Source organism: Parambassis ranga, chromosome 9 (genome assembly GCF_900634625.1).
Source record: "Parambassis ranga chromosome 9, fParRan2.1, whole genome shotgun sequence".
NCBI classification, from domain to species: domain Eukaryota; kingdom Metazoa; phylum Chordata; class Actinopteri; family Ambassidae; genus Parambassis; species Parambassis ranga.
In genome coordinates this window covers 1,442,633-1,468,491 of record NC_041030.1, presented here as the reverse complement: position 1 = coordinate 1,468,491, position 25,859 = coordinate 1,442,633, and the positions used below count along the sequence as shown (strand labels likewise).

Here is a 25,859-nt window from a genome sequence, read left to right as displayed (position 1 = left end):
TGTCTACATCAGCCACTTAAACACCATGATAAACACCATCAGGTGCTGTTATTTTTCATAATTACTTTTGCCAAAAGGGATTCACAATAGTGCAAATGGTGAGCACACAAAAGCATCTACCAAATATCTTAATAAGTTACACTGGGCTGTAATAGATATAAATGTACACATTGTCATAAAAAGTTTTTAATAAGGATAACTGGAAGCCCCAACCATAGTACCATAAGACATCAATCATTTAATGCCATTTACAAGCTTGTAATATTTAATTTTAAATCTGACATGAAAAGTGAGGGCAGAGTGACTTACAGTAAATCCTGTTTTAGAAAAGACGGTGGTTTTACAGTGTAAGATAAATGACGTTTCAAACAATGTCATCTCCCTCCATTCTCACAGTATGTTGAGAGAAAAGGAAATAAATTCATATTTTATGGTACAAAAAATGGACGAAAACTTAAAATTGAAAGGAAATTGGAAAATAAAATAGCAGAAGACACAGAATTGTTCCATACAGAACTATTATACCACAAAAAGCATAACATAGGGCTGCTTGCTAAGATGTGAGGTACTGCTACTATGCCAGTCAATTCATTTCAAGAGAGAAAACAAACACTGAGCTAAAAATGAGAACATACATATTGTTGAGCTGTGACACTTTGCAGAAGAATCAAAAAAATAAATAAATACATTATATCAGTCTAATTCCTCATCTATTGTTATTATGCACTTTTTGTGCTGTACTCCAAAAGTGGATTAACGCTACGTGAATCAGGTGAATATCTTTGTGACAATGAACACTAATAACAGTTGAAGACACTTTGTCATTGTTTCAAAGGAATAAAATCAACACATAATTAAGGAAAATATACAGTCATTGGTCTTTTTCCATCCTTTTTACCACCCATAACTACAATCATGTTCATCACTTCTGCATCTACACTCAGCAGAGGCACATAGGGCTATGATAAACATTATTTAAAAAATTCATTTGCATAATTTGCTTTCTTGCCAAGAATTAGATGATGACTGCGGCTGTATCACCTGTCTGCTATAAGACACTTTTTGCAACAAATGAGTCCAGTTTACCACAAATTATGCAAATTTGGTAAATACCACAATGTAGCATTAAATGCATATGTGAATGTGAATAACAGATGCTGGTTGGTTAGGTAGTTTCCAGTCTGTGGCTGTGACTTCATATAATCATTTGAATTATTTTTTCCACACAACAAACATTTTCACAGTACTTATGTACTAAGCAGACAAGAAATCTGTATATAAAACATTTCATCTAACTCCCATCAAGAAGGCAAATAAGCCTATATACAGTATATATAGATGGAATATGCTAAATGAGACCCCCAACAGACGGACAGATGGTCACTGCTAACCTGACTTTGACCTACACAGACATACACACACACGTGTCTCCCTCTCATTTCACTAAGTTTACCTCCCTGTTATTGGGCGCCAGATATCTTTTTTTTTCTGAGAGAATAGTAAGGCACAGTCCTAAGAGTCTGCTTGTCTTTAAAGGTAAAGCTTCCATTCAGCTACAAAATATCTCCTTTGGTATCACTTACATTTGAATGTCCAATTCATTTTATAACACAGAGGGTGAACACTCCGGCCTGTGAGCGAGCAGACCGTGCTCCTCCTACCATGAGGAGAGTATACTACACGGCAGAGAGGTCAATCCGGTTGGCTGAGTTGGTGCTTTTGTCCCATGTGTTCATCTTGGTGGGAGTTACACCTTCTTTGTTTCCATTCATCTGCGTTACATTGAGAGTAGTAAAAGACAGAGTGAGAGTCGGGATGGCGAAAGCTGAAAAATTTATCATTTGACATCAGAACTCACAATGTCAGAGTTGAAGGGCTTCACATTGATGTTGCGGATGGAGCTGCTGGTAAGAGACCATACCTTGGTTTTGTGTTTAAAAGCAGCTCTGACCTACAGAAAGAGGTTAAAGCACAACAAATACACATTTATCACTCGTAAGCAGAAGTAAACAGATGTTCCTGTTCCATATATGCATTTTTTTACTGATATTCAGCACCATACCTCAGAGTTGAGAAGACAGTGAAACAAGAAGACAAAGAACCCCTAATGAAAGGAGAAAGAAAAACATTAAATTAAAATGTCCTAAATGACTGTAAACATTTCAGAATGTATGCCATAGCATAACGATTACCTGTAAAGAGTTGAATACAGCAAAAATATATAGAAATGGCAAAGAGTGCCTGTTGAAAGCAAGGACACCAAAGATCCAGGAAATGCCAAGTATAGGCAGGAGCACAGCCACTGCCTTAGCAGTCAGCCTAAAAAAAAACAGGACCATTATTAGCCTTTGATTAAATAAACGCATCTATATATGAGAGTTTCTACAACCTTTACTTTGATTCTGAAATCAAGTACACTCACTTGACTGCATTGGCGTCTCCATGAACTTTATAATTTTCTCCACTGATTCGAGATATGATTCTGGTCACAGAAATCAGAATGCCGATGTTCACCTGGAGAACAGAGCACATGTGAAATGACTTTTCTTTCCTTTAATGCAAATAGAGACCTAACCAGAGGCCGTAAAACTGACAGATGCTAATTTTCTTTAAGTTTCTCACCACAATGACAAACAAAGCAGGTGCCACAAATGCCCAAATGGCTCCATTCTTCAGTGACAGCCAACAGCTGAAAAAGCAAGAGCATGGGGCAAGAGGGGAAAAAAAAGCTTTGATTCTGTAATGTCAATATAGAATGACACACTGTATTAGGTTACCAAGAAGCTTTTAAAAAACATTAAACACAGTTGTTTCCAATTACCTATACAGGTGATGTCATTCTTATGCAGCGGCACAGAGCTTTTAAGTGAAGTTCCATACAATAGCTATTTTAATCATCATACTTACTTGTCTACTTCACCATAACTGTCGAGAGCTGATGTCATGGACACCACACAGATCACCAATGGAGAACCTGGTACGAAATAAACACACACATTTAATAGTAACCATGGTTTTACCTGGTAAGGAATCCAATGTAAGGTCAGTGGTGTGGTGCCAGCACCTTCCACACCAGTCTAAAAATATATATGCTTCAACTAGAATTAATAATTGTGTTCAAGTACAAATATACAGCACTAATACACATAAGATGTTTTGCTGGTGTGCAATGTTTGTACATAATTCCTCTTATCTTTTATTTTTATCTTTTTTTTTCACTGTACTATATTCTATTTTATTCTATTTAACTCTTGCTCTGACTGTCGGTGTTGTATTGCTGCTGGTACCCAAATTTCCCTGAGGGACCTTCCCAAAGGGATTAATAAAGTTTATTCTATTCTATTCTATTCTAAGATGTTTTTTTGCAGTTCAGTTATATTTGCTGTGTTTTTTGTAATAACAACAGTACATTAATGGGTTCTTAATTTTAAGAAAAGCAAGAGAAAAATGTTTTTCTCACTGTCTTTTTAATGAAACTCTACCTAAATCAGACTACAACAGTCTAAAACCATGCACCCTGTGGACTTAGGCCTGTGGCAGCTACCGTACTTGCAGCAACACAGCAGTGGTTCTATTTATCTGCTATGCTGCTAATTGCTCATTTCCCCGAAAATAGCGTGTAACACATATCTGCTTTGATCTGCGCTGGCTTATGAAGCCCAAAGGTTTTTATGCTTTTACTTTGAGGGAGGAAACTTTTACTTTGAGTGAGGAAATGAAAAAAATAAAGTAATCAGCAGCATCGTGTAGCACCGTTGCTAATAGAAGCAGCAACTGATTATAAAAGAGTTTTACTCTTTATGCATAATAGCGATACTTCTGTCGGTCTCCAGCACATAATTTGAAGTTGGCCACACAAAATGAAAAATTACTCTGGCCAGAAGAAAGGAAGTCATAAAAAAAGAGATCGTTTTTCCACTAATGGGTTCAACATGTAAAAGTGAGACTATGCATTTCCCAGCAGCCAAAAAAAGTATACGTATGTCCCACATTTGTTTCATCTGTCTGTCAAACCCAAGTTCACTGAGACCAATAGAGGCAAATGTTACAGTGGAATGTCTTGCAACTCACAGCAGATGTATTTAACATTGTTACTGTAATTTTCTTTTTTACAATAACAATATTTAACCAGTAAGGTGGATTTAAAAACACAGAAATCCTGTTGGCAGTAATGGCCCGGGGGAGGCAGGACACCGGATCAAATTATTAATCAATAAATAATGAGTGTATCTTTGTAATCTGGACATTTTAATCCGAGTAAATGAAGACTTCCTACCCCAGCCGATGCCATAATAGTAGAAGTGTTTGCTGCCCTCAGAACCAAACACCTTGACCACCATGCTGTAGAGGTGGAGGCCCTCCACCAGCATCCAGGCGAAGGCGCTCAGGAAGAAGAAGTGAAGCAGAACAGCCATTACCTTACAAGGCAGCTAGAAGAGGGATTAAAAAAAAAAGAAATCAGGCTTTTAATATCAAAACCAAAAAATAATGTGCTTCTTTGTTCCTGGACGTACTGTTCCTGGATCAAAGCGAGCGCTGATGAGCAGTAAGATCTCAGCCACCAGGATGGCAAAGGACAGGTTGGCATGAATGTGGTAGCGCTGGTTGCGTATGGTACTCACTGACCTGCAGCAATAGGGCGACATAAACCTAAATGTTAAACTGTTAGGAGTGTGGTGACTGTGCTTAAAAACCTCTCAAAAAAGTTGCCTGATAGATACTCACGACAAAACAGCAAAGGTGACTAGAGTGATGGCCAGACAGAAGATGGAAATGGAGCAGCCGATATAACCAATGGTTGATAGTGCCACCCTGTGGCCAGTAGTGAGCTGTGTATAAAGATGAATCCCAATCATCAATAGACAAGACAGCATGGGGTTTATCTACAACTAATGTCATAGTTTCATCCTCTGGAAGAGACAGGGGCCAATTTATGATGACAAAGCTCTCATTAGGCAGGCTCTCCAAGACATAAACTCAAACAACATTTCCTGAATCCACCTGTGCAAATAAGAAAATGCAGATGCTGGAATCGAAATGTTTCTTCATGAAATGTATTCACATGTTGTGCTTATTTGTTCAATGTTGTATTTTTATAGTCTGTCATATGGCAGAGCTTCAGGGTGACCACCATAATTGCATTTTTCTGCTCTCACACACACACATGTCCACAGCGTACAGGCCTTGTAGCATTGATGTTGTTTTGGAGTTCAGTCTATTTTCAATGCTTTGGGTTTGATTCTCCATCAACTGTCTACACATGAGCCTTGTCATTACGAGGGCAGAGGAGTCTCAGCCATCCAGAAAAAGGATGCGTGGGATGTTCCCTTGCAGCCCACTAATTAAAGACTTGCTGAGGGAAAGTATAGCATCAAATAGACTTCTGCTCCTTAAATACTCCAATGGCCCACGTAGCTAAGTCAATTTTTCTATTTAAGGAAGCTTTTGTGGATGCTAACCATGCTCCCATGGGACATTTTCTTGTATAACAAAGTATACAACTGTGGTGACATTGTGCACAGGTTTGACATGCAGTAAAGTTTTTTTCTGACCAGTGCAGTGGCCACTTGTACGAGTACTTGTGTGCCCGTGACGATGTGGGTCTGCTTACAACTAACCCACAGGGAGGGATGGTAAACTGTGTGCAGGCTGCAGTAGGGGCCTCTGTTTAGAGGGTGTGGTAAACCACTGCATCCTGTCAGTGTTACTGCACATTTACTTAAATAGTGAAAAATATTCCAAAAGAAAGATCTGAGTATCACTGATGCTGTATCACAGTAGAGTATGGACAGCACAGGTTGTTCTATTTAATTCATTCACTTCATCAAGTGTGACTGTGAGCTAGCCACCATAAAGATGACTTTCCATTGTATACTATGTAATAGTGCCCAGCTGTGTTTTTGTTGTTTTACTGAGAGTTTTTAGAGGTAAAAAACACCATACCTTCAAAGGCACGACTTGCATGAGGATGGCAAAGTTGGTGAGGTGGTTACATAAACATACAGAATATGTCATGTTTCCATCCGCACGTACACAGCCTTCATTGGACCATACTCCCTCTTTTGAGCTGAAATAAAATATTTTCAAAATAAATAAAAATCAACATATATAGAAGAAATTTACAAGGAAAAAAAACAACATTTTTTAGAATCTCCCCTTGCAGAGATCACTCAGTATAATCCTTTGTGGGAGGCACACAGAGAGTTTTGCTTGTTGACTTTAGCAGGGCAATCTGACAGGGCAACCTAATAATTCAAATTTTGTTCTTGAGTTTGAGAGCAAAGGGGAGTAAGAAGAGGAAGCCTTTGGATCCAGCTAAAGCACACTCCCTTTCAAAAATGATTTATGCTTATTAAATGGTGTTTTGGCTTTTTACACAGGGCTGTTGCTCAACTGACAACAAACTAAAGCAGCAGTATCAATGGATGTTTTTCATTTAAAGTAAAGTAAAAGGAAGTGCACCTTTTTTTTCCAAACCACTGCACTATGACTTGAGCCATGGAAATGCAGTCAACAATCAAGACAAAATCCATTTGGCTCTACGTTTGAATAACTGAGACATTCTGAGTCTGAATCAGGCACACAGACCCACCTGTAGTCCAAGAAGGCACAGTAGAGGAAGACTTTATTGCTCTGATTTAAGACTTGGTCCTGCTGTTCTTTTGTCTGAAACAGAATAATATGAGAGGAAATTCAGACAAATGCTTGCTTTTATTGATGCATTAAATGTTCCAAAACTCAAAGCAACATGTTTGGAAAATGATCCATATAACATCATACAAAGGTTTGTTTTGATTTACATTAAACAGAGAGTGTATTTATACTTCCAGAAGGCATGACAAGACGCAGATCTACACTGCACAATTTTGATTAATACACTGAACGAAAATCCCTGCTGTCTTCAAGAATCTTATTTGATTATAAATCATCTCTTCCATGTCGTTCCTTAATATGAGATTTGGAGTCTCCAGAGACGGTGAACTAATGGCTACAGTGCAAGAATGCAGTAATTGGGGCTTGGCCCTGGTTTCAGGTCAAACCACTACCCTCCTCAATCTGTCATCTGTAGAAAACAACACTTCCATTAGTTGGTTGGGTGTATACTGAGAGACTGCACACCTCTCAACTCTCAGACTGAAAGAGCATATGATTAGATGGACTGTGTCTGCACTACTTCCTTCTGGAAAAAGTGAGAGTGAGAATGAAACTGACAGACAGGCTGTCTGTTCTCTGGCCCAACAGGCTCAGCGATTCAAATTACAAAGCATAGCCCAATACCTTGAGTTCATTGTGTAATCGCACTACTGCTCTCATTCTGTCTGTTTCACACATGCCGCTCTTTAGTCATCATGTATTGTGACCCTTGAGATGGATGCAAAGGATAGATAATAATGCGACCCATTAGCAAAGGCAGGACAATGGTTCTAAGAGACATAAGAGTGCCTTAAATGTACGCCGTCATCACCAGCCACCAGCCAGCTTTGGGGAAATCCAAGCAACCCTGTGGGTGAATTTATAACTCTCTGGTGGGCTTTAATAACTTACATTTCTTGTTGGGTGTAAATGAAAGCAGATGTAAGGGAGATAAACTGTGTGCCTTGTATTACAGTGTGATATTTGCTCTGACTGGAACTTTAATGTTCTTTTGCAATGAAGGAAGACTGATTATCCATATTAAGCACAACATGTAAACCCTGCCTTAAGGGAAACATCCATCAATATCTACGCTTGATATATACCACAAACAAGCCAAAATATACATTGACTAACAGACCATCAAACATACATGTATAAGGAATGTTATTTAGCCATTATTTCTTTCTCTTTAGCATATTCAGCTCGTCTTTTTCCAGCCGCTATATGAGAAGAGGAGCGGGAACCTAGAAAGTCACTGACGAGTGTTTAAATGCACTTGGAGATCTCTGAGCGCATGCTGTTGTTCCCCTAGCACCTCAGGGCCTCAGCATCAACCAGCCAAGACTGCAGCTGGCGCTCCAACTTTTTATTAACAACAGAAGGCCAGCAAACACCGCCCTGGAAATCACTTTGAGCCTCTTAAGGAAAGCGGAACAAAGAGGAAGAAGAGACACAGTGAAAGCTAGTGACAGGGGAGTAATGCAGAGTGACAGGCTGATAAAGAAGAGTCGGAGAGAGAGAGGGGCTGATAAATCATTGATGGACAAGGTGTTTGGTGCTCCTGTCCTAGAGTGTACTACTTGATCCAGCTGTCAACCACAACCTTGTCTACTTATAGCACTGGCAGTTCGCTGTCCATTGGATTTCACATACTCATCATCATTGGCTGATAATGATAATCTGCAAAATCAGCAGAAAAAATCTGAATTCTGGATAGGTAAGAGGTAAATACACCAACGGAAACAAGTGCAGTAATTCATAACATTCAAAGTACTTGTGCAAAATGACAGTAATGATGAACAAAACCTACTTATAGTATCAAAGAAAACAAATATATTCAGCTAGTATGATATCATTAGGATGAAGACACAGTATAAGCAGTAAATTTGCCTAGTGCTTCAAATGTCAAACATAAATTGCTGTGATAAAAATATGACAGTATTTAAAATGCTGGCTAAGACATGAGTGAGCACAAGTAGTTTCACTTGAAACATCTGCGGAAGAATAAAACGACTGTAAATCATGAGTCATCATCTTGACATGCATGTAAGAGTGGTGGCTGGTCATTTTATATGGGTGTGACTACAAACAAGCTTTGTGCACTTTATTTGACTCCAGCCGTTAAACAGTGTTATATTATTCAGAAATGAAAACATACCGCAACTAACAACTAGGCTTTCCAAACATTTCAATTCAACAGAAACAAATGTACAGCCTTCCTTTTTTCACATAAGAAAATGTTCGGCTTCATTGGTTCTCATAGTACGTTTTCTTCTTTGTACCTTTACATGTTTCGACCACTATCCCACACCTGGGACGCTGTTCTGAGGAGGCCACACTGCTGTCCCACACCTGGGACGCTGTTTTGAGGAAGCCGGACTACAGATGGTGCTGTTCCCTTACTACCTGGAGTAGTAGAAGAACGGCGCCACCACTTGCATAAATCAGCTGGCAGACCGGTAACATCACAACTTCGGTAACATCACGTGACTTCTGAAGAAGACTGCAGGAAGTGGTCGAAACATGTAAAGGTACAAACACACAACACTAGTCTGACGTTTACTATATAACTGGGTGAAGACCAATTGAATGTTTTTAATTGGTTCTTGCTTTTCTGATTAGTGAAGTTCTACAGAAATGATTAGGTGTAATTGATAACGCCTCAGTACAAACAGTAAAAAGCTAAATAAGCTTGAACCTCTGCTGGCACTCGGCTTACCCAAACATTCACAGTTGGACTAACACTGATATTTAACACGAGATTTTGAGGTATTCCTCCCTGTTCTCTGTCCACTATCCAGTCTAAAAAGGGAAAAACCCACCATGTGTCCCAAACATCTCTCCGATGTTATCTCCATCCATCCATTTTCTGAGCTGGCTTTGTCTGGGACTACAGACAAAGTAGTTTCTACTTTTGCAGGGCTAAGATAGACAAACATCCAGTCACAACCACACTCGGCCAGTATACAGGTCACATATGGGCAAAAAAAATCGGATTTGGGTCACTTTAGTCTGCAGTCTGAACATAGCCCAAGTCTCCAATTACCCTAACATACATGTCTTAGGTATGTGGGAGGAAGCTGGGGAAAACCCACCCAGGCACAGGAGAGAATATGCAATCAAAAACATGGTCCCAGGTCCAAGGTCCCAGTCAGATTTGAACCAGGAACCTTCATTCTGTGAGGTGACAGGTGACATATTTCATGTATTAGAAGCAAATAAATACCTGCTTATATTGTTAAAAACTGTGGACAGCTACTAAAAGTTAAGAAGTAAGTACTAAGACTCATTTAGTGATACAGAGTCTACTGGCTATACAGCTGTTTTTCCTTGGAGTAAGAGAAACCAACCAAAGGATCCTGACTAAAAATCTATGAGAAAAATCAACAGTGGCTATATGACACATATACACACAGAATTCTACACATCCAGATGCTGCTACATCTATGTTGACATATGCCTCTGTATCCTTTCATTTATAGATATCTATCTTTAATAACCATTTTCAGCTTTTTGGATGAGAGCTGAAAATAAACACTCTCATGCATCACAAACGCATATAAGCCCTAAATGACAGACACAACCCAGCAATTTGTATAGACGCAAGCCTCTCCGTCCTCTGTGGTGTCTTTCAGACTGGCCGTGAGTAGCAGTGCTGGAAGCTGAGGCATTGCTGTGGTTGAGCTTGCTTCGTCAAACACTGACAGCATATGTCTGCAAATCCCAAGACACCGGGCAAATCGAGGCCAATTTAAAGTTTCGCTCTTCACAGCTGGTTCTCCATCAAGGAGCAAATAAAGAGAGGATGGAGAAAGCTACACAAAACCATCATCCTGGTTTTAACAGCAAAGTCAAAACACACATGCTACTGGTGGTAGAAATACAACCCAGCTATATGCACATATACACTTCTGTCTGAAGTCATTTATTGACCTTCAGATTGATTGACATGAAGATTTAAATTCACCAGTGAGAAATTTTAAGCATAGATTTACAAAATATATAAAAACACTTCCAGCAGTTGTGGACACAAAAACTGATCAAATCAGGTCTCGACTATAGGTTCAGGCTGCAGGGACCTGTCACAGTGGTTGCTGAAAATGACCACTGTGCTGCTAAAGGCATTTTTCTAGTAAAATGTGCTTAATGTTATGGAATTTTCATAACTCAAACCACCGTATCTGGCGGTTGTATTTTGAACCATATATGGTGTTTAGAATTGTGCTTGTGGGACAGAAAATAATACGTGTACATTTTTAGTGGAAACGTATTAATTGTTCTTAAAGTATTTTCCTGAGCTTCATATCAGTCCTTCACCACTTGATCCCATTCAAAGCTGATACAGCTGACAGAGCAGTCAGGCAATCGAGGGGCTAAAAAAAGGCTTTGGTTGAGCTAAATTTAAAAAAGCAATAAAAAAATTACACAACAGTGTTTGCAGAGGAGCAAAAAGGAGCAATCTTCTTCTTTTCCCCTAAATGTTCCAAATACTTCAGAGTTCAGAGAGTGTAAGAGTAATTTGAACTTCACTTCAGCATAGATATCACAGTTGCAGCTGGCTTTGTAAAGATAGAGAAACCCATCAGTCACACAAACTATAGGACATTATGTAACAGCTACTATTGTAGTTTGTGGAAGTGTACAGTGGATGTTTGCTAATGTCAACAGAGAGGCTGGCTAAGATGTGGCCAAGGTTTGACAATGGCTAAATTGTTCTGAGTAACAACAGAGACGTCATACATGTACAGTAAGGGGTACCAATCTACTGTTGTTACATTTAGTAAGGGAAGGAAACCCTTTATTGCAGTATGTCTGGAAAAGGTGCACAGAGGTATGTTACAGCACTACTCGGTCCAGAACACTAAAAAAAAGAAAAGAAATAAAAGGTGATCTGGAGTTTGAGGTAAAAAAAAAAAAAAACCTGTTTAGCCACCTTAAGGTCAACAGAAACTTGCATCACATAACCTGTGAGTGTGATGGAGCACAGAGCTTATCATTAGGTTTTTCATTCAGAGGCCACACTCAATCCCTGCACAGTACAACAACCTGAATCCATGCAGAAAACATGACTGGCCTTGGGTGAGATCATGCTGTCAAGGGGAATGTAAAAAGACATGCAGCTGTGGTCTCAGCTCAGTCTCTGTGCTAAACACTGAAAAATGATGGAGACGTGTTGATATTCACGCAGGGTGTGAGAAAAACTGGGGACAATTAAACAACCCCAGAGCTGTTTTGATAAGCTGAGCACTGGGTGCTTTAAACCTTTAAGTTCTCCATGTATGAATCCATGTGCAAATTTCCCGTCTGGCCAATAAATAACATGTTTACATTTGTAGGAAGAGGGCTATACAGAGTCTTTGACCACAAAGAAGAAGGCCATTGATGACATTCAGTGATAAAACCTTCTCTTTTCTCTTTGTAAACAGTTTACATACACATTCCACATAATATCTGTATGTGTAATAAAAAACTTTTGACACACAGTGGGTTGACCTATAACCGTTAAGATATAAATCATGATCACACACTCATTTTCCTGTTTTTTAGGCATTTGTTTGAAATGTTTAGCCTCACTAGGAAAACATAACTTGAGATTGATATGTCAGTCCTTGAAAAAGATACATGTTCATAGGAGCAGGGCCCTGTTGTGATGGTAGCGAAAAATGTGTTTAATGTTATGAATTTTACCAGGCCTGTGTGGCTAATTGGGAGATTCAGGAGAATTCCCGATGGGCCGATTCATGCCAATCTCGAGTTTGAGGGCGGTTGGATGGGAAAAATAATTTTACATTTCTCTGTCATATTTAATCTTCTTTTGCATTCATTCTCCATTCATCTCAGAGAGCAGCCTCTACATCGTACAAGATTTGATGGGTTCTACCATCTGAGGGAATTCTCGCTCCCAAATGTTTAAGTTGGTTAGGCCCATGAGTCGTCTTCTGACAGGAGGGCAGGTTAAAGAAAAGAACAGATTTCCAAAATAAACATAGTAATGATAAGTATAATTTTTCCTAAACTTTCATGAGAACATTCCTACCTGTTGAATATAACCCAGTATAAAATCACCTTTTTTTTACTGATGCAAATATATTGTCATTTAAATGTGCATTTCTCAATTGTTGCCTCTGCCTATAACAAAGGTTTATACAGAGCCACCGGCTTTGAAATTCTTACATCAGCATTGTGTTTCTGGGGGTGCACATGTTCTCCACAAAGCAAGTGGTCTCGCGGCTGGAGTGGTGAAAGGGGGTGCTAAATGGGAGGAGTTGTATAGAGAGTCTTTTGGCAAGTGACGAATAGCAATAGCCAGACCTCCATCTGTAATTGATCAGTATGTTGGCTCACACACATCCTGTGAGAGTTGTGTATGTGGATGGGTGTGGAGAGAGAGAGAGAGAGAGATGGAGTAGAGTCTTTGCCCGCAAGGTTTAAGCTGGGCGTGTGCTGGGAGTTATAAAAAGACTGCCAATAAAGAATATACTGTTATGTCAGAAACAATTGATACCAGCACTGCCTTATATGATTATGTGACTGCATCTGTCTTTATTTTTGCTGAATTATAATTCCTAATTTTGCCCACATATAGGAAGTTCCAACAAGTCAGAACACCTTTGTAAAAACAAACATTTTCCCTTTTTGCTGCTGGCCTCCTTATTCATATTCAAACAAACACTCTTTCATATTATTTGTATTAATATTATTCAAGGAAAATGATGTTTAAAGTGTAAATGATGCATTTCCTTTTAATTGAAAAGTTGGAATTCCTATTTTCCAAGTATGACAATAAAACTGGAGCTGTGTCTGCCTGGTGCCTACCAGACACAGGACAGTGATCCTCTCTGTCAGTGCAAAAATGACAAAACAAAATGTGTAACAAACTATTTAAACTTGTTTCACATATGTCCAAAATTCTCCATTTTCCTTTATGCACCACATTGTAAGACAAATTCCATCTCTACATAAACGCCAGAATAAATCTGATTCTGATTTGATCTGTAGATGTACTTTATGACACAATGACATGAAGAGAGAACAAAGACAGATCGGGGACCACCAGCACAGTAACGCCACCCTCATTCCACCCCGTTGCCTGGACCTTCTTATGGAGCCGCCAAACTAACACACTGCTTTATAAGCCTGTAAAGTAAGGCACCCTTGTCAAAATCTGTTTTTTAAATTCTCAGTTCTGACCCCATAAATGCACTTTGCTCATGGAATCAATCTTTCCATTCATTCACTTCATACCATCAGTGTGATGCCTCATTGGAAGAAGAGGACACAGAGGGGGTGTCGGGCTTTTTTTATGTATGTATTAATGTTTAACTACAGACCCCAGTGCCTCCCGCCCTCTTTTTTCTTCTCCTCTTCTCTCTCAAACTGCAGCAGAGTCAGACAGCAGTAATAAATCACTGATGGAGCCAGGGTCCAATCAACACCAAAGTCTAATGGCGTGAGAAAGCATGTGGGTCCACCAGGCCTTGATAACACCTATAGGGTATCAAAACTGATACATGCCACATAAACTGTGATGGCGGCACCTCGGCTCTGACTGAGTCAGCTGGGAATGGCATGACCTCACTGGGCTGTTTCACAGAGGGCATCAATCAGGAGTGCAAGGTCACTCAGACACATGGCTTTGACCTCGCAAGTTCTTTTACAAGTTGGTATCTCCATCGATACATTGTAGGGTATGTTTTATCATGTCAGGTGCCAGATAGAGAGGATGGATGACTGAGCTGTGATAGTACAGCACTCAAGATAATACAGAGGACTTGTAGCCATGACAGCATGAAAAGACAGATGAGGGATACACTCAGCGCCCCCACTAGGTTTTAATGAAGTCAGTGGGTGCTTGTCTGTTCTCATGGGATAAACAGAGAGGTCAGTTGCAAATCACTTACTCAAGTCCTGGGGCCATTAGAGGACATGCTTTGCAGACAGTAAAGAACAACATGAACAATGATAGGTAATGTCTGCCACATACTGCTCTCCAAGTTAGGAAGGTGATAAGTATCCACTGACTGCCAAAGGCATTAAAACACCAAAAATAGTCACTTACTGACTAAATCCAACTACAGATCTGCAAACCGGGTATAACAAAGCAACCCATTCCTGGACCCGATCACAGCCAAACGCACCAGGTGCCAAATTACAATACGGCTCCTCAACATAAATCATCTTTTGCACTATGTTAAGATGAAATGTGCTGGCATGGCGTGCTCCAATCAGCATGAGTTAGTAATAACAGCTTATTCATGATGGGCTAGAGAGGAAAGAATGTAAGAAAGCCTATTTGTTCTTACATCAGAGGTAAGAGAACAGACAGCAGAACTAGTGAGCATCTCCAGGACTCGCATAACAAAAGCCCTCTCCCATGGTGTCCGCTAAAACAAACAAAGCAATCATTGTCGCAGGAACCAGGCCAGATAATTACAGCATAAACATTTATTTCACCAAGGAAAATGAAGGCAAACAAAGCAATATTTCCATGGTTTCATGAAGCTGCATGAGTTTTGTTTTTACGAGTGAGGAAAGAAAAAAATGTATTGTAGTTCTCTTCAATAGAAAGTAAATAATTCTTGCAGGACTCGTAAATCAAACAGAACCACATTGTTGAAGGGTTTGTTAACTATCTTATTAATTCTTTTGTATGATAGTCTAAAAAGCCATTAACACAATTCATTTAGATGAAAAAGAACAGCTTCAATTAATTGAATTAATAATTCAAAATTAATTAATGTGCAAAAGTTTACATGTGCTACATTGCTGTAGGAAGCACGTTAATGCAACACACATTTTTCAGTTAATTTTCATTATGAGTTTCAATTCCCATGGAAAACTGGCACGGTCTTTGCCATAAAGCACCAAAGGAAAAATATGTTGTTCATAAAAGAAAGTTATTGTTCCTTTCAAAGCACCCTAAATTTGCAGTTCAAATGTCCATAATCAGCTTGCTTTCTGGAAACCACATGCTCCATAAGGGAAAATTTAGGCCAGGCTAATGAAAACCAAAATAGGCTTTGCTCTTTGCGCCGGTGAATGCCCAGATGCACAAGGACTCACTCAGTGATAGACACTCATCTTCTTACATAAGAGAAGACCAGAAATAAAGCTGATAGATTTCATATGCTGACTACTGTAGACACAGGCAGACCATGTTTTAGCCCTCTTCCCCTTTTGATAAGGTGAAAGTCCCACACCCAACTGAGAGTGGAAAAGCACTCAATTTCCACTGTATGGCTGACTCAAACAGACTGATTATAACATGGGTAAAATGAGTAGGACCTTGTATGGGTTGACTCTTACCAGAACGTGTGTGAGGACAATCTTGATGAGCGGGGCTCCAGAGAGGTTGACCGACAAGGCTGGTAAAGGCTCCACTTTTAGAGAGATTAGGCTGCTTGCTACCTGAATCTTATGATCCTTGAAATCACCTGCTTTTTTGATCCTAGGGGAAAATAAAATAATAAAAATATAGTTAGAAATACAAAAAAAGAGCATCTGACAAATTACCAGTGAAAAAAACTTAATTGCCACTGATATCGGGCACTTATATCAACACATAAGTGTTACTCACAGGACCAGAGCACTAGCATTTAGATGGGATTTTGACCATCTGTCTATTTAATGAATCACGCTGACAACCAGCAGCCATTTTGCAGAATCACCTGATATGTAACATTAAGATCATACAAGCAACATCTCATCATGAGCGACCTCCTGACATATTTTACACTTAGCAGTCTAATTTTTGTGTTGAACAAACTGGAGAAAAACAGGTTGCTCAATTGTGGTTATGTCACAATTGGTGAACATAAACACTGCAGCATAACTGGAACAGGCTGGTCCAGGGATGGGACAGTAACTGAAGAAGGGGGTTTGCACTGGGGATTGACATGTGGAGCTAATAGCAGGGTGTATCAGTCAGTGGAGTTTGAGTGGTGAGATGGGAGATAGGCGAGAAGGACAGATAAGGCTCTGGCCCCAGGCCTCCGTTTGTTCTGCGGTGCAGGAAGAAGTGGCGCCTCAGTGCCAGCCAACACAATTCCCACACAGGAAGAACAAAGTTTTTTTTTTTTTTCAAGAATAGCCAGAATGTAACAAAAATACAATTTAATATATGTGCTTTTTAGATGTACCTGGTCTTGACAGGGCTGATCTCCTTGTAGTAGTTGTGCATGTTGTGGTAAAAGAGGCCAACGATGGTGGTTTGAGCTGAAGAAGAGGACACACAGAGGTTGAATATGACAGAGGACTGGGAATGTCAAGCAGTGCTGCTAAAATGCACACAAAGTAGCCAAGTTAATTAACGGTGCCTTGCCACCGCACGCTGGCACCAGCAGGCTAATAGGACAGCCGTATACTTGCACAGAGGTGAAAGGGAGAGTGCTGGAAACCACAAGGATTTTAGGAAAGCTTATGAAACGTCTACATGACTTCACCCCCCCCCCCCCATCTGACCTATCACTCAGCTCGGTCCCACCTCAGTACTGTAAGATAAACAATGAAATTGGAGGAAGTCCTTAATGGTCCTGTTCCTCTTTTCAAAGGCCTTACACTTGGGACCTGCTGAGTAGAACAACACTAGCTCACAGATGTCAAACAAATGTTGTGTGTATATGCTGCAGGGGAGTTTGCAAGCTTCCAAAATAATAATTTCAACACATCACCTCCCAAAAAAAAGTCTCAGGACATTATGAGGTAGCCAGCCTCCTAAGGAAACGAAAGAAAAAAATATAATAAAGTATTCAAACACAGCAACGTGTAGCATTCCCTGTTACTTACTAGTAATTAGGATAATAAAACCCACCCTTGGAGTATTTAATACAACCAGGTATTCAGAGAGCGATGAGTTAATTTGGTCTTGGCACTAATGTATCAAGCACTAACATATATTCCATTTCTGATAATAGTCCTTTAATGAATTATTGAAACGGTTTGTTCTAGTGTTTGAATGGCAACATGGTGCATGCAGCAGCCAGGTGGAGCCAAGGGAATCTGACCTGAACACAAAGTCAAACAAACAGAGTTTTAATGCCCACTGTAATTACTGCTCTCCCTCACTCAGCTACTCTTTTTAACGACACAGGAAAGTGCTCTCTCTCTCTCATTCTTTCTCTTCTGAATAAAAGGGTAACTGCCAACATTAAAGTCATAGCTGGATTTCTACAGTGCACCATAAAGCCACACAAAAGCTCTCATGTCCTACACTGTATGCTATGTTACTAGTCTTAAATCTTAGTATAATAAATTACTGGCTAATAACAAGAGCTTCCCAGCTGGACAATTGTCTCTTGGCAGAATCAGTACACTACTAATGTGCAGTATTCACACTCAACCTAGATTCTATTATGTGTTATACTATAGCTACACAGAGGATATTAAAGGTAGGAAAGTTCCACTCAAGTACTCACACTGCATGGTGAAGGCTTCTCCTGGCACTGAGATGTAGCTTTTGCCTTGCATGGGGAAGCGATAATGTGGCAGGTTAAAGTTCTGGGGGAATTTCATCAGCGAGTAATCTGCGGAGGTCAAAGGTTAGAAAAAGTCAGACCTGCAGAGGAACAGCAAGCTGAGGAGGAGCAGCAAAGCTAATCTGCTTTATCAAGGGGTGGATCAAAGATATAAAAAGACCCCTGGGAAAAAGACAAGAGAGGAAATGTGGAGAGGGTTGACCTCTGCTTATCTGACCCACATTTGAAAATGAATGATGTCAGCCTGCCTTCAGAAAAAAAAGGGTTACATTATACCTGCAACATAAGATGTTCCATCCAGGGAGATGACAGCGTTCGGGCTGGGCTCCAGGTTAGTCACCATATGTTCCATCACTTTATCCACTGTCTCGATCAGACCACTGACCACAGAGGTGGACTGCTGCTCAGAAATGATCGCAATTAGTTCACACACTGCTGCTTTGTGAGTGATCACTGTTTTACATACATTGTATCACATGGTGATGATGATCTTCCTGACATCACCCCTAATTTCCTAAGAATTCAGCTTGGTGAATTTAGCAGACCGCCAGCAACATGCGGCACCACCCACCTGTCACTCAAATTGGGGCCCTAGAGTATTTTTTTCCCCACTTTTCACCCTTACTGTAATTTCAACGTGACCTACACAAAAGCAAGCAGCATCCCCAGAGGTTGTGGTCCCCCCATGGCTTCTAGGAGCTGGTTCCAAAACAAAAGATTTAATCCCCATAAAACTCTGTCCAGTGTTATAATTTTGGTCTCCAATGATACCTTTTTGTGTATCATCACAAAAATCATATTGTATGTGTATTTTCACCAATATGGTGATGACCAGATCCTCCTACAGACACTTAAAATGGCTCATCAGAAACCTACATGTGAGACACTTTCAAAGTCTATACTCTAAATTTAATTTAGTTAATTTTTTTAAGAAACCTTTATTAGTCCCACAATGGGGAATCGCTTAAGGCAGCCCAGCAAAGAGCACCACACACCAGTGAGTACACTGGAGGCTATGCAGGTAAAGGGCCTTGCCCAAGGACACACAACAGTGCCTAGGGAGGAGTTGGGATTGAACCACCAACCTTCTGGTTATTGGACAACCCTGCTATACCACTGAGCCACTGCTGCCCAAAACTTGAGTAACCTCATGTAGCCAACTATTTTGGCCAGGGGTTAATGAAAGCTAACCAAGAATTTTTGTATCTAGAGTTATCTAGACATTAACTGAAATGAAAGTCAAGTCACTTTGCAGGTCTCTGTCTATTTTCATATTATATTATAATGAGAATACTATGAGAAGAGTAATGTAAGGCTCTTCGATGAAAGACATCTGTTTCAGCTTGCTCTTACAAAAACAAGCATGCTTCTTCTGAGGACCCAATGTACTGAAACCGCACACTTGTATTTGAACATGAGAGCGCTGAGCTTTGGCCAGGATGACTGTACAGCACAGGAAACTGAAAATCTATATTCAAGACATTGTTCTGTACAGTCTTACTCAATTTGAAATAATGTGTCTGACTACATGCGGTGTGTGGGTATGCTGCCAGGTGGCACTTCTTCTGCTGGCACTGGAAATACACAGCGTTAAAATCTCACATTTATGGATCAACTTGGATTAAAGTTGTCACCGATTTGCATATGTTACATTATGTTATGTCATCGGACATTGCACAACAACAGTATGAACCCATTTACCTCTGGCAGTCCTGGAGAGGACAGCACTTCTTCAACACTTTTGAGAAAAGCCTGTGTGGAAATAATGTGGACATCACGAAACTGTTAAATCATATGCATGAGCATTGTGTCTGTGTACAAAGTGAACTGTAATGTGACTGTACTTCAAGACCTGTGTGAGGTTGTTGGCAGTGTTGAGGGGAATAGTCCCGTTGGGCACTGCATCCAGAAAGCCCACCAGGGAGCCAGGGGATCTTTGGACCTCCCTCTGATCACTGCTGATGACAGGAGGACTCACTTCGGTGGCTCTCTGAATAACAGCACACCAGGTAAATCTTACATATCTCAACATGCACACCATGGTTAATGACTGATAGATTGAATTCAGATTTTCTGTCATAGCATCAAACAATTTTTCACCACTATATTCTTTATTTTAGTTTTCTACTTCTACTTCCAAAGCCCTTAAGTTGTTCGAGCCTTTTCACATGTGATGTTAATATTTTCTTTTTCCATCTATTTTCTATAGAAAGAATACCCTAATAAGAGATGATGTGGATTTGTTAAAGTTTGGCTCAAAACATCTCTAGTAACTTCGACTACTTCTGCTACTGATAATTACTATTTTTGTATGACTAATGTATGTAGGACATTCATTAAGAACACACTCACAAGCGTTGGTGCAGTTGAAGTGACTTCTTTGAAGACTTTGGGTGTTGTGGCAGAAACTACAACCTGACCTAGAAAAGACAAATCAAATGGCTCTATTAAAATATGATCGGAAGCACACTGCTTACTTGTATATGGTTGTAATCCCCCTTATCACTGGCAAAATGCTTTGGCCTTGCCTTCATGTTATTTTATGAGGTCCTTTGCTGAACCTGACCAGACAGGCTGCTGTAGTGTGGCTGGATTTTATCACCATAAAACCTACAGGTTTACTGTAATGCCCAGTCATAAAAGGAGACAATCAACTACATAATACTGCCACTAGCTTCTGTAAATTTTACGTCTTTGCTGTCATTAAATAAAAACAGCCCTAACTACCTACAAGTATATGACTATATATGGAGGTTATCCATCTGAACCATTACTGCTCTTCCTTGGTTCAATGTAACATTTTATGTGTGCTCTGGACTAGTAAAATATTTTTCTGTAACCATAACAGTCAGGCTTTTTTGTTTCTGGTAATAGTCTGTGGAATGTATTGCTTTTGGTAATAACTGCAGAGGAGAAATCATGGCCATGTGCACTTCACACATTTTAGTGAGCAGCTTCAGCTATTAGTGCACTGCATTCATGTGCAAGGAATTCAACCTGAGAGTTTCAAATGTTTTAGACTTTAAAAACTTTTTAACATACATTAGGAGACTTCCCAAGCTTTCATGACAGGTACAGCAGCATAGTAGTATTTCTAAATACTTACAAATGTCAACAATTTTGTCCATTTATGGCACTCGACTGACCAAAGGGGGTAAACAGAACAAAAACAGTCAAGGGTCTGAGGTTTTTGTCCTTGAGTGTTGTAAATGGTCACATTAAATCAAAATGATCTGCCCCCTGCAACTCAGCATGCCTCTGCAATAAATACTTATAAGGCAGAAATATGTGAGCTGTGGCACTTATATGGTAGAAGGTCATGAAAATGTTTTGTGTGAGAAGAGCCACTTAATGGGGAGGTGAGGTTCACTTAGTCTTCAGATTTGTATAGTTTAATATCTTGTTGTTATGCATGAATGCAGCAGATGGAATGCAGTAAGGACGAGGACGGAAATTGCTTTTTAACCCCTGTTTCCTCAGAGCGGAGTTGAAAGGGAAGGAGCATGCTTTGCCCTAGTGTGACAGGAAATACTTTCCAATGGACCATGATGTCCTACCTATGGCTGCATTGTAGTACAACCAGATCTGGTCTGGTGAAAGGGCCCTTTCCCAGATTACAAATTCATCAAAAGCCCCCGTTACATAGTGACGGTACGCCTTGTTGTTGCCAGTTCCGATGACAAGGTCAGGGTAGGGGTCTCCATAGTTTACAGAGACAGTGCCGTTTTTGTCACCAGCAGTCAAGGTCCCATTGATGTAGACCTTCAGACCGTCACCCCACGTCCATGTGAAGAGAATATGCGTCCAGTAGGGCCCTGAAAAAGAAGAGGAACCAAAGATGTGAATTTGTCTGTTACTTAACAACTATAGTAACATCTTTTTGAGGTTGAACAAATAAGTAAATGAACAATGAGAAGAAGACAATACATTCACTGTCTGAAAACTCATCTACCAAAGAAGATAACAAACCTATCACATATCATTATTGATTAATATTACTCCTCTGTGACTGTCAGAGCTGTGCTCACATACTCGGACTAAAGCATCATCACAGGTGCATTTCAAACTTCTCAGTTACATTAACTGTGTTTTTATGCTTCTATCTTCCCCTTGATCTGCTTTATGTGTGTGTATGTACATATTCTTTCTTTGTTGCTGCCATGTGTGTGTATGTGTATATACCCGTAAGAGTTTTTGCTGTGTTTATTGTATTTATCCTTTTAAAATGCTGCTACTGTCATCTGAGATCAAAACACCTACTGTTTCATGTAATGTTAAATGCCACAGGATTTAGTTCAGAAAAACAGTTCAGAAATGTCATTAAGAGGCCTATTTTATTGTTTATTTAATTTAATATTACTCCATTTAACATTTTAACTAATCTATTCAGAGATGAGAAATAGCTGCAAACTGCATGTTTTGTGCTAAAAGATTAATTCAATTTGTCCTTCACTTATCAAATCAGCTGTCTACATCTGCTTTGTATTATGCAAACCATTAATGCAATTACATTACTGTCATAAACTGGTTCAGAAGAAGTTCACACACAAGTTTTATTTTAAAAAATGAAATATAATCTGTACAGGCTTATTTACACAAAAGGTTAAAGCCATGAAGAGAGGGACATAGAGAATGCAGTTTAGCAATCCTGGGTGGTCTAGGTATGTTGCATTAGCTAACCCATTCCATGTCACTGCTGCCCTCCAGGACAGGAAGCCTCTAAGTCAGTGGGAAGGGTATTAGAGCCCTATGAAATTGGTTCACATGTGTCAGGACAATTGCCAGAGAGAAATAAAAGCACACAGCCCCTGCCATTCATCCATCATCTGAACCCACTTTGTCCTGCATTGCAGAGTCACAGGGGGCTGGAGCCACACAGAAAGACTGTGCACTAGGTAACAATGACTCCATATGATCACACTTTATCAACAGGACGTACCACTATTTGTCAGACTTTGTTCAGAGGATGTGACAGGAGTGGAGTCTGCTTAAAGAGTTTGCTTAAATAAACTTTAGTTCATTAAAACTTAAACACAAACTATGAACACAAAAGAAGGCTGCTGTCAGAGGCTTGAAGACAAAAACGGAGAGAACGCATGCTAAATAGCCCAGGTGAGCTGAAACAGCTCAGAACTGTCTTCAAATACAAACATTAGTATTTTCAAGTGCAAACATTCTTCAAAGGAACAAAAGTTAAAAGTACTAAAAGAACAGTATGAAATTCACTCCCTGTACCTGGTACTCTGATGTTAGCCTTCCATCTGTGGTTGTTGCCTCGCGTATAAAACTCCACATATCCTCCATGGGGGTTAGTGAAGACTGAGAAGCCATTGGAGATAACTTTCCCTCCAGAAGCTACAGCGAAGCGTGACTCTGCCTCATGGTTTTTCCAAAAAAATGAGAAGGTAATGCCTGGAAAGGGGTAAACTATCTATTATAGTTATCAATACAAATCAAACATGTGGTGCCAAATCTTCTTCAGTGTCCTCACCCTCAGGTCCACACAAAGTAGGGTCACTGATGCAAGAGTTCTGGTAGTTTCCAAAGTGGAGAAAAGTGCCGCCATTATCCCCATTAAGAAAGATGCCCTTGTTGACCATTCCTTCAACAATGTCTGACACAAAGCACAAGTCACAGGCATGATTTTGATTGGAAAATTGGAAACATTCTCTGACAGCTAGGAGGTCTGTTTAGCCTTTTTGTTGTCAACTGATCATAAATTATTATCATCTTTTGAACATAAGGGTTTATAAAGCCCTTTTTATAACCATTCATAAGGCAATTAACAAGTATCTTGTTGCAGCTGTGGTTTGGCTAATAACACATGATTAAATGACAGAAATCTTCATCTTGTGGCGTGAGAACAGAAGAGGAGAGAAGTTTGAAATACTTAGCTTAATTGTGCGGACATATGGAAGAGACACAAGAGAACAGTGGGTGACGCACAAATTAATTTTCAGTGAGAAGACACTGATGGATCCTCACCTACTGTTGCAGAAATGTTAGTGTAGGCAGAGTCATTGGTATACACATAAGAAGAGTTATGGGAAGAAGGGAGCACAGTGTGGTTGTGGATTCTGAGAGCTGGACAGAGACAACAAAGAAAAAAATAGGGGTGATTCACACCAATATGGACACATAACAGGAGACACAACAGAACAAGCGGAAAGAAGGCAAACAGAGGGACGTGCTGCACAGGTATGAGACAGAGTGATGCTGAGCTGCGTGCACAGTGGTAACACTTGAGAAAAGTCAGAGTGCATCCACACATCATGCTCCAGTCTATACCCGATCCCTCATACTATCATATTTTTACCACCTTTGAACATCAAACAACAAAATTCTAACATAAAAATAGCTGTGGTGACAAACATCTGGATACCACTGAGAACATACAGAACATTCTTGGAAGTTTACACAGTCTGTTTCTGTATGCACATACTTATGTTACTCCCGTTAACATAACCTGGTCTGTTTCCAATCTGGTCCCACAGTTCATGGATTCCATCTACAGCATCAAGGGGCCAGTAATGTGAGGCTGTGGCCAACACCTGCAGGCCTGGACGGAGAGTAAACAAGGATTTTTGATTGATGGTCATGAAGCAGATTGCTGTAAAAAAGCTGTTTAAACAAAACTGTTCTGACGAATGGGAAGAGCCATAAACAAATTAACCTGAAAGTTAACTTAAGGGAAAAGTTGTTCCGATCATTTATTTTTCACAGAATTTAAACAAAAATCCGTACTACCTGGGTGTTTCACAGGTTGCACCACTTGCGCATATACCTGTTAAGAAATTAAACGTATTGAATAAGGCTGGCCGGCAAGACAAAAATATGACTACAAAACATGTTGTTTTATGAGCTTACCTTAATGCAGGACACACAAGCCGTAAAAATGTGAATTCGCAAACAGAATTCCATAGCTTTTAGGAAATGTACCATATGCGCTGTTTTCTAGAACAATTTAATTCCCCACATGAAGATAAATCCAGGAAAAGTCGCTCATTGTTCCAAGATGATGAAGATGGTATTATCAGTCCATGTGTCCAGACTTCAAAGTTGAAATAACAGTACCAACTGCAGTAAAAGGGTTTAGAGTCCTGGCATGAGGCTGAAAAACTTAAAAAGTCCTCCTGTCATTTTAAAATATGACTCCCAACTTCCATGCATACATTTATAATCCGTGTTTTATGTTACTACACTGAACTAGTAGTTTCTATGCCTGCATGTGGAAATAACAAAGAGAAGAGACGCTTCGTGGAGGTTCACTGAGCTGTCGGACTGAACGTGGGAACTGCACAACGTGATGTCATTTTTTGGATCGTCTGAGGAGGGGCGTTAAAGCTGTGCGTAAATGCGCCGTTTGTGCGTAATTTGGAGATTGCATGAATGAGATCAGGATTTGCAGCGAGCCATCCAGATACACACATGTTAGTAGGTATCCAAAAGATGCGTGATTAGTTTGGATACATTTACTGGACAACACCTGGGCTCTATGGGAATAACAGAGAAGCTGCTGAGGGTGGGTGATTTTTGTAACTGTGTGCTGAAAGGCAGCAATCATGGAGTCGAACAAAAAAACTTTTTATATTTAAAAGTATGAATGAAATACGATATACATATACCGTGGTCACATTACGATTAAATGTGACCACGGTAAATGAAATGAATTACATATGGGTCGCTTTCCCTTCTTTTTGAAATGAACTACTTTATGAGTTTGCACGACACACTGGCAGCACTACCAGT

At 39.9% G+C, this 25,859-nt stretch overlaps 1 protein-coding gene across 1 annotated transcript; it reads right to left on the bottom strand.

The window, feature by feature from the left end:
* Positions 1 to 339: 339 nt before the first annotated feature.
* On the bottom strand, positions 340 to 25,384 carry adgrd1 (adhesion G protein-coupled receptor D1). Its single transcript, XM_028413198.1, has 26 exons — positions 24,978 to 25,384; positions 24,858 to 24,894; positions 24,553 to 24,669; positions 24,096 to 24,194; positions 23,602 to 23,724; positions 23,346 to 23,522; positions 21,668 to 21,925; positions 20,463 to 20,530; positions 19,963 to 20,100; positions 19,812 to 19,862; positions 18,387 to 18,510; positions 18,051 to 18,158; positions 16,776 to 16,851; positions 15,943 to 16,084; positions 6,593 to 6,666; positions 5,944 to 6,067; positions 4,726 to 4,829; positions 4,515 to 4,626; positions 4,277 to 4,430; positions 2,908 to 2,974; positions 2,623 to 2,689; positions 2,423 to 2,514; positions 2,193 to 2,319; positions 2,063 to 2,104; positions 1,859 to 1,951; positions 340 to 1,772 (listed from the first exon to the last, which is right to left on the bottom strand). The coding sequence occupies exons 1-26, from the start codon at positions 25,050 to 25,052 to the stop codon at positions 1,677 to 1,679; spliced, it is 2,745 nt and encodes a 914-aa protein (XP_028268999.1). The 5' UTR covers positions 25,053 to 25,384; the 3' UTR covers positions 340 to 1,676.
* Positions 25,385 to 25,859: the final 475 nt, after the last annotated feature.

Excerpts from the sequence above, each read along its gene's own strand:
- adgrd1 (XM_028413198.1), bottom strand. The coding sequence starts at position 25,052 with ATGGTACATTTCCTAAAAGCTATGGAATTCTGTTTGCGAATTCACATT. Across the intron at positions 20,531-21,667 it reads GTACTACAATGCAGCCATAG|GTCAGGTTGTAGTTTCTGCC; the intron begins GTAGGACATCAT and ends TGTCTTTTCTAG. Across the intron at positions 16,085-16,775 it reads ATCAGCCCTGTCAAGACCAG|GATCAAAAAAGCAGGTGATT; the intron begins GTACATCTAAAA and ends ATTTTCCCCTAG.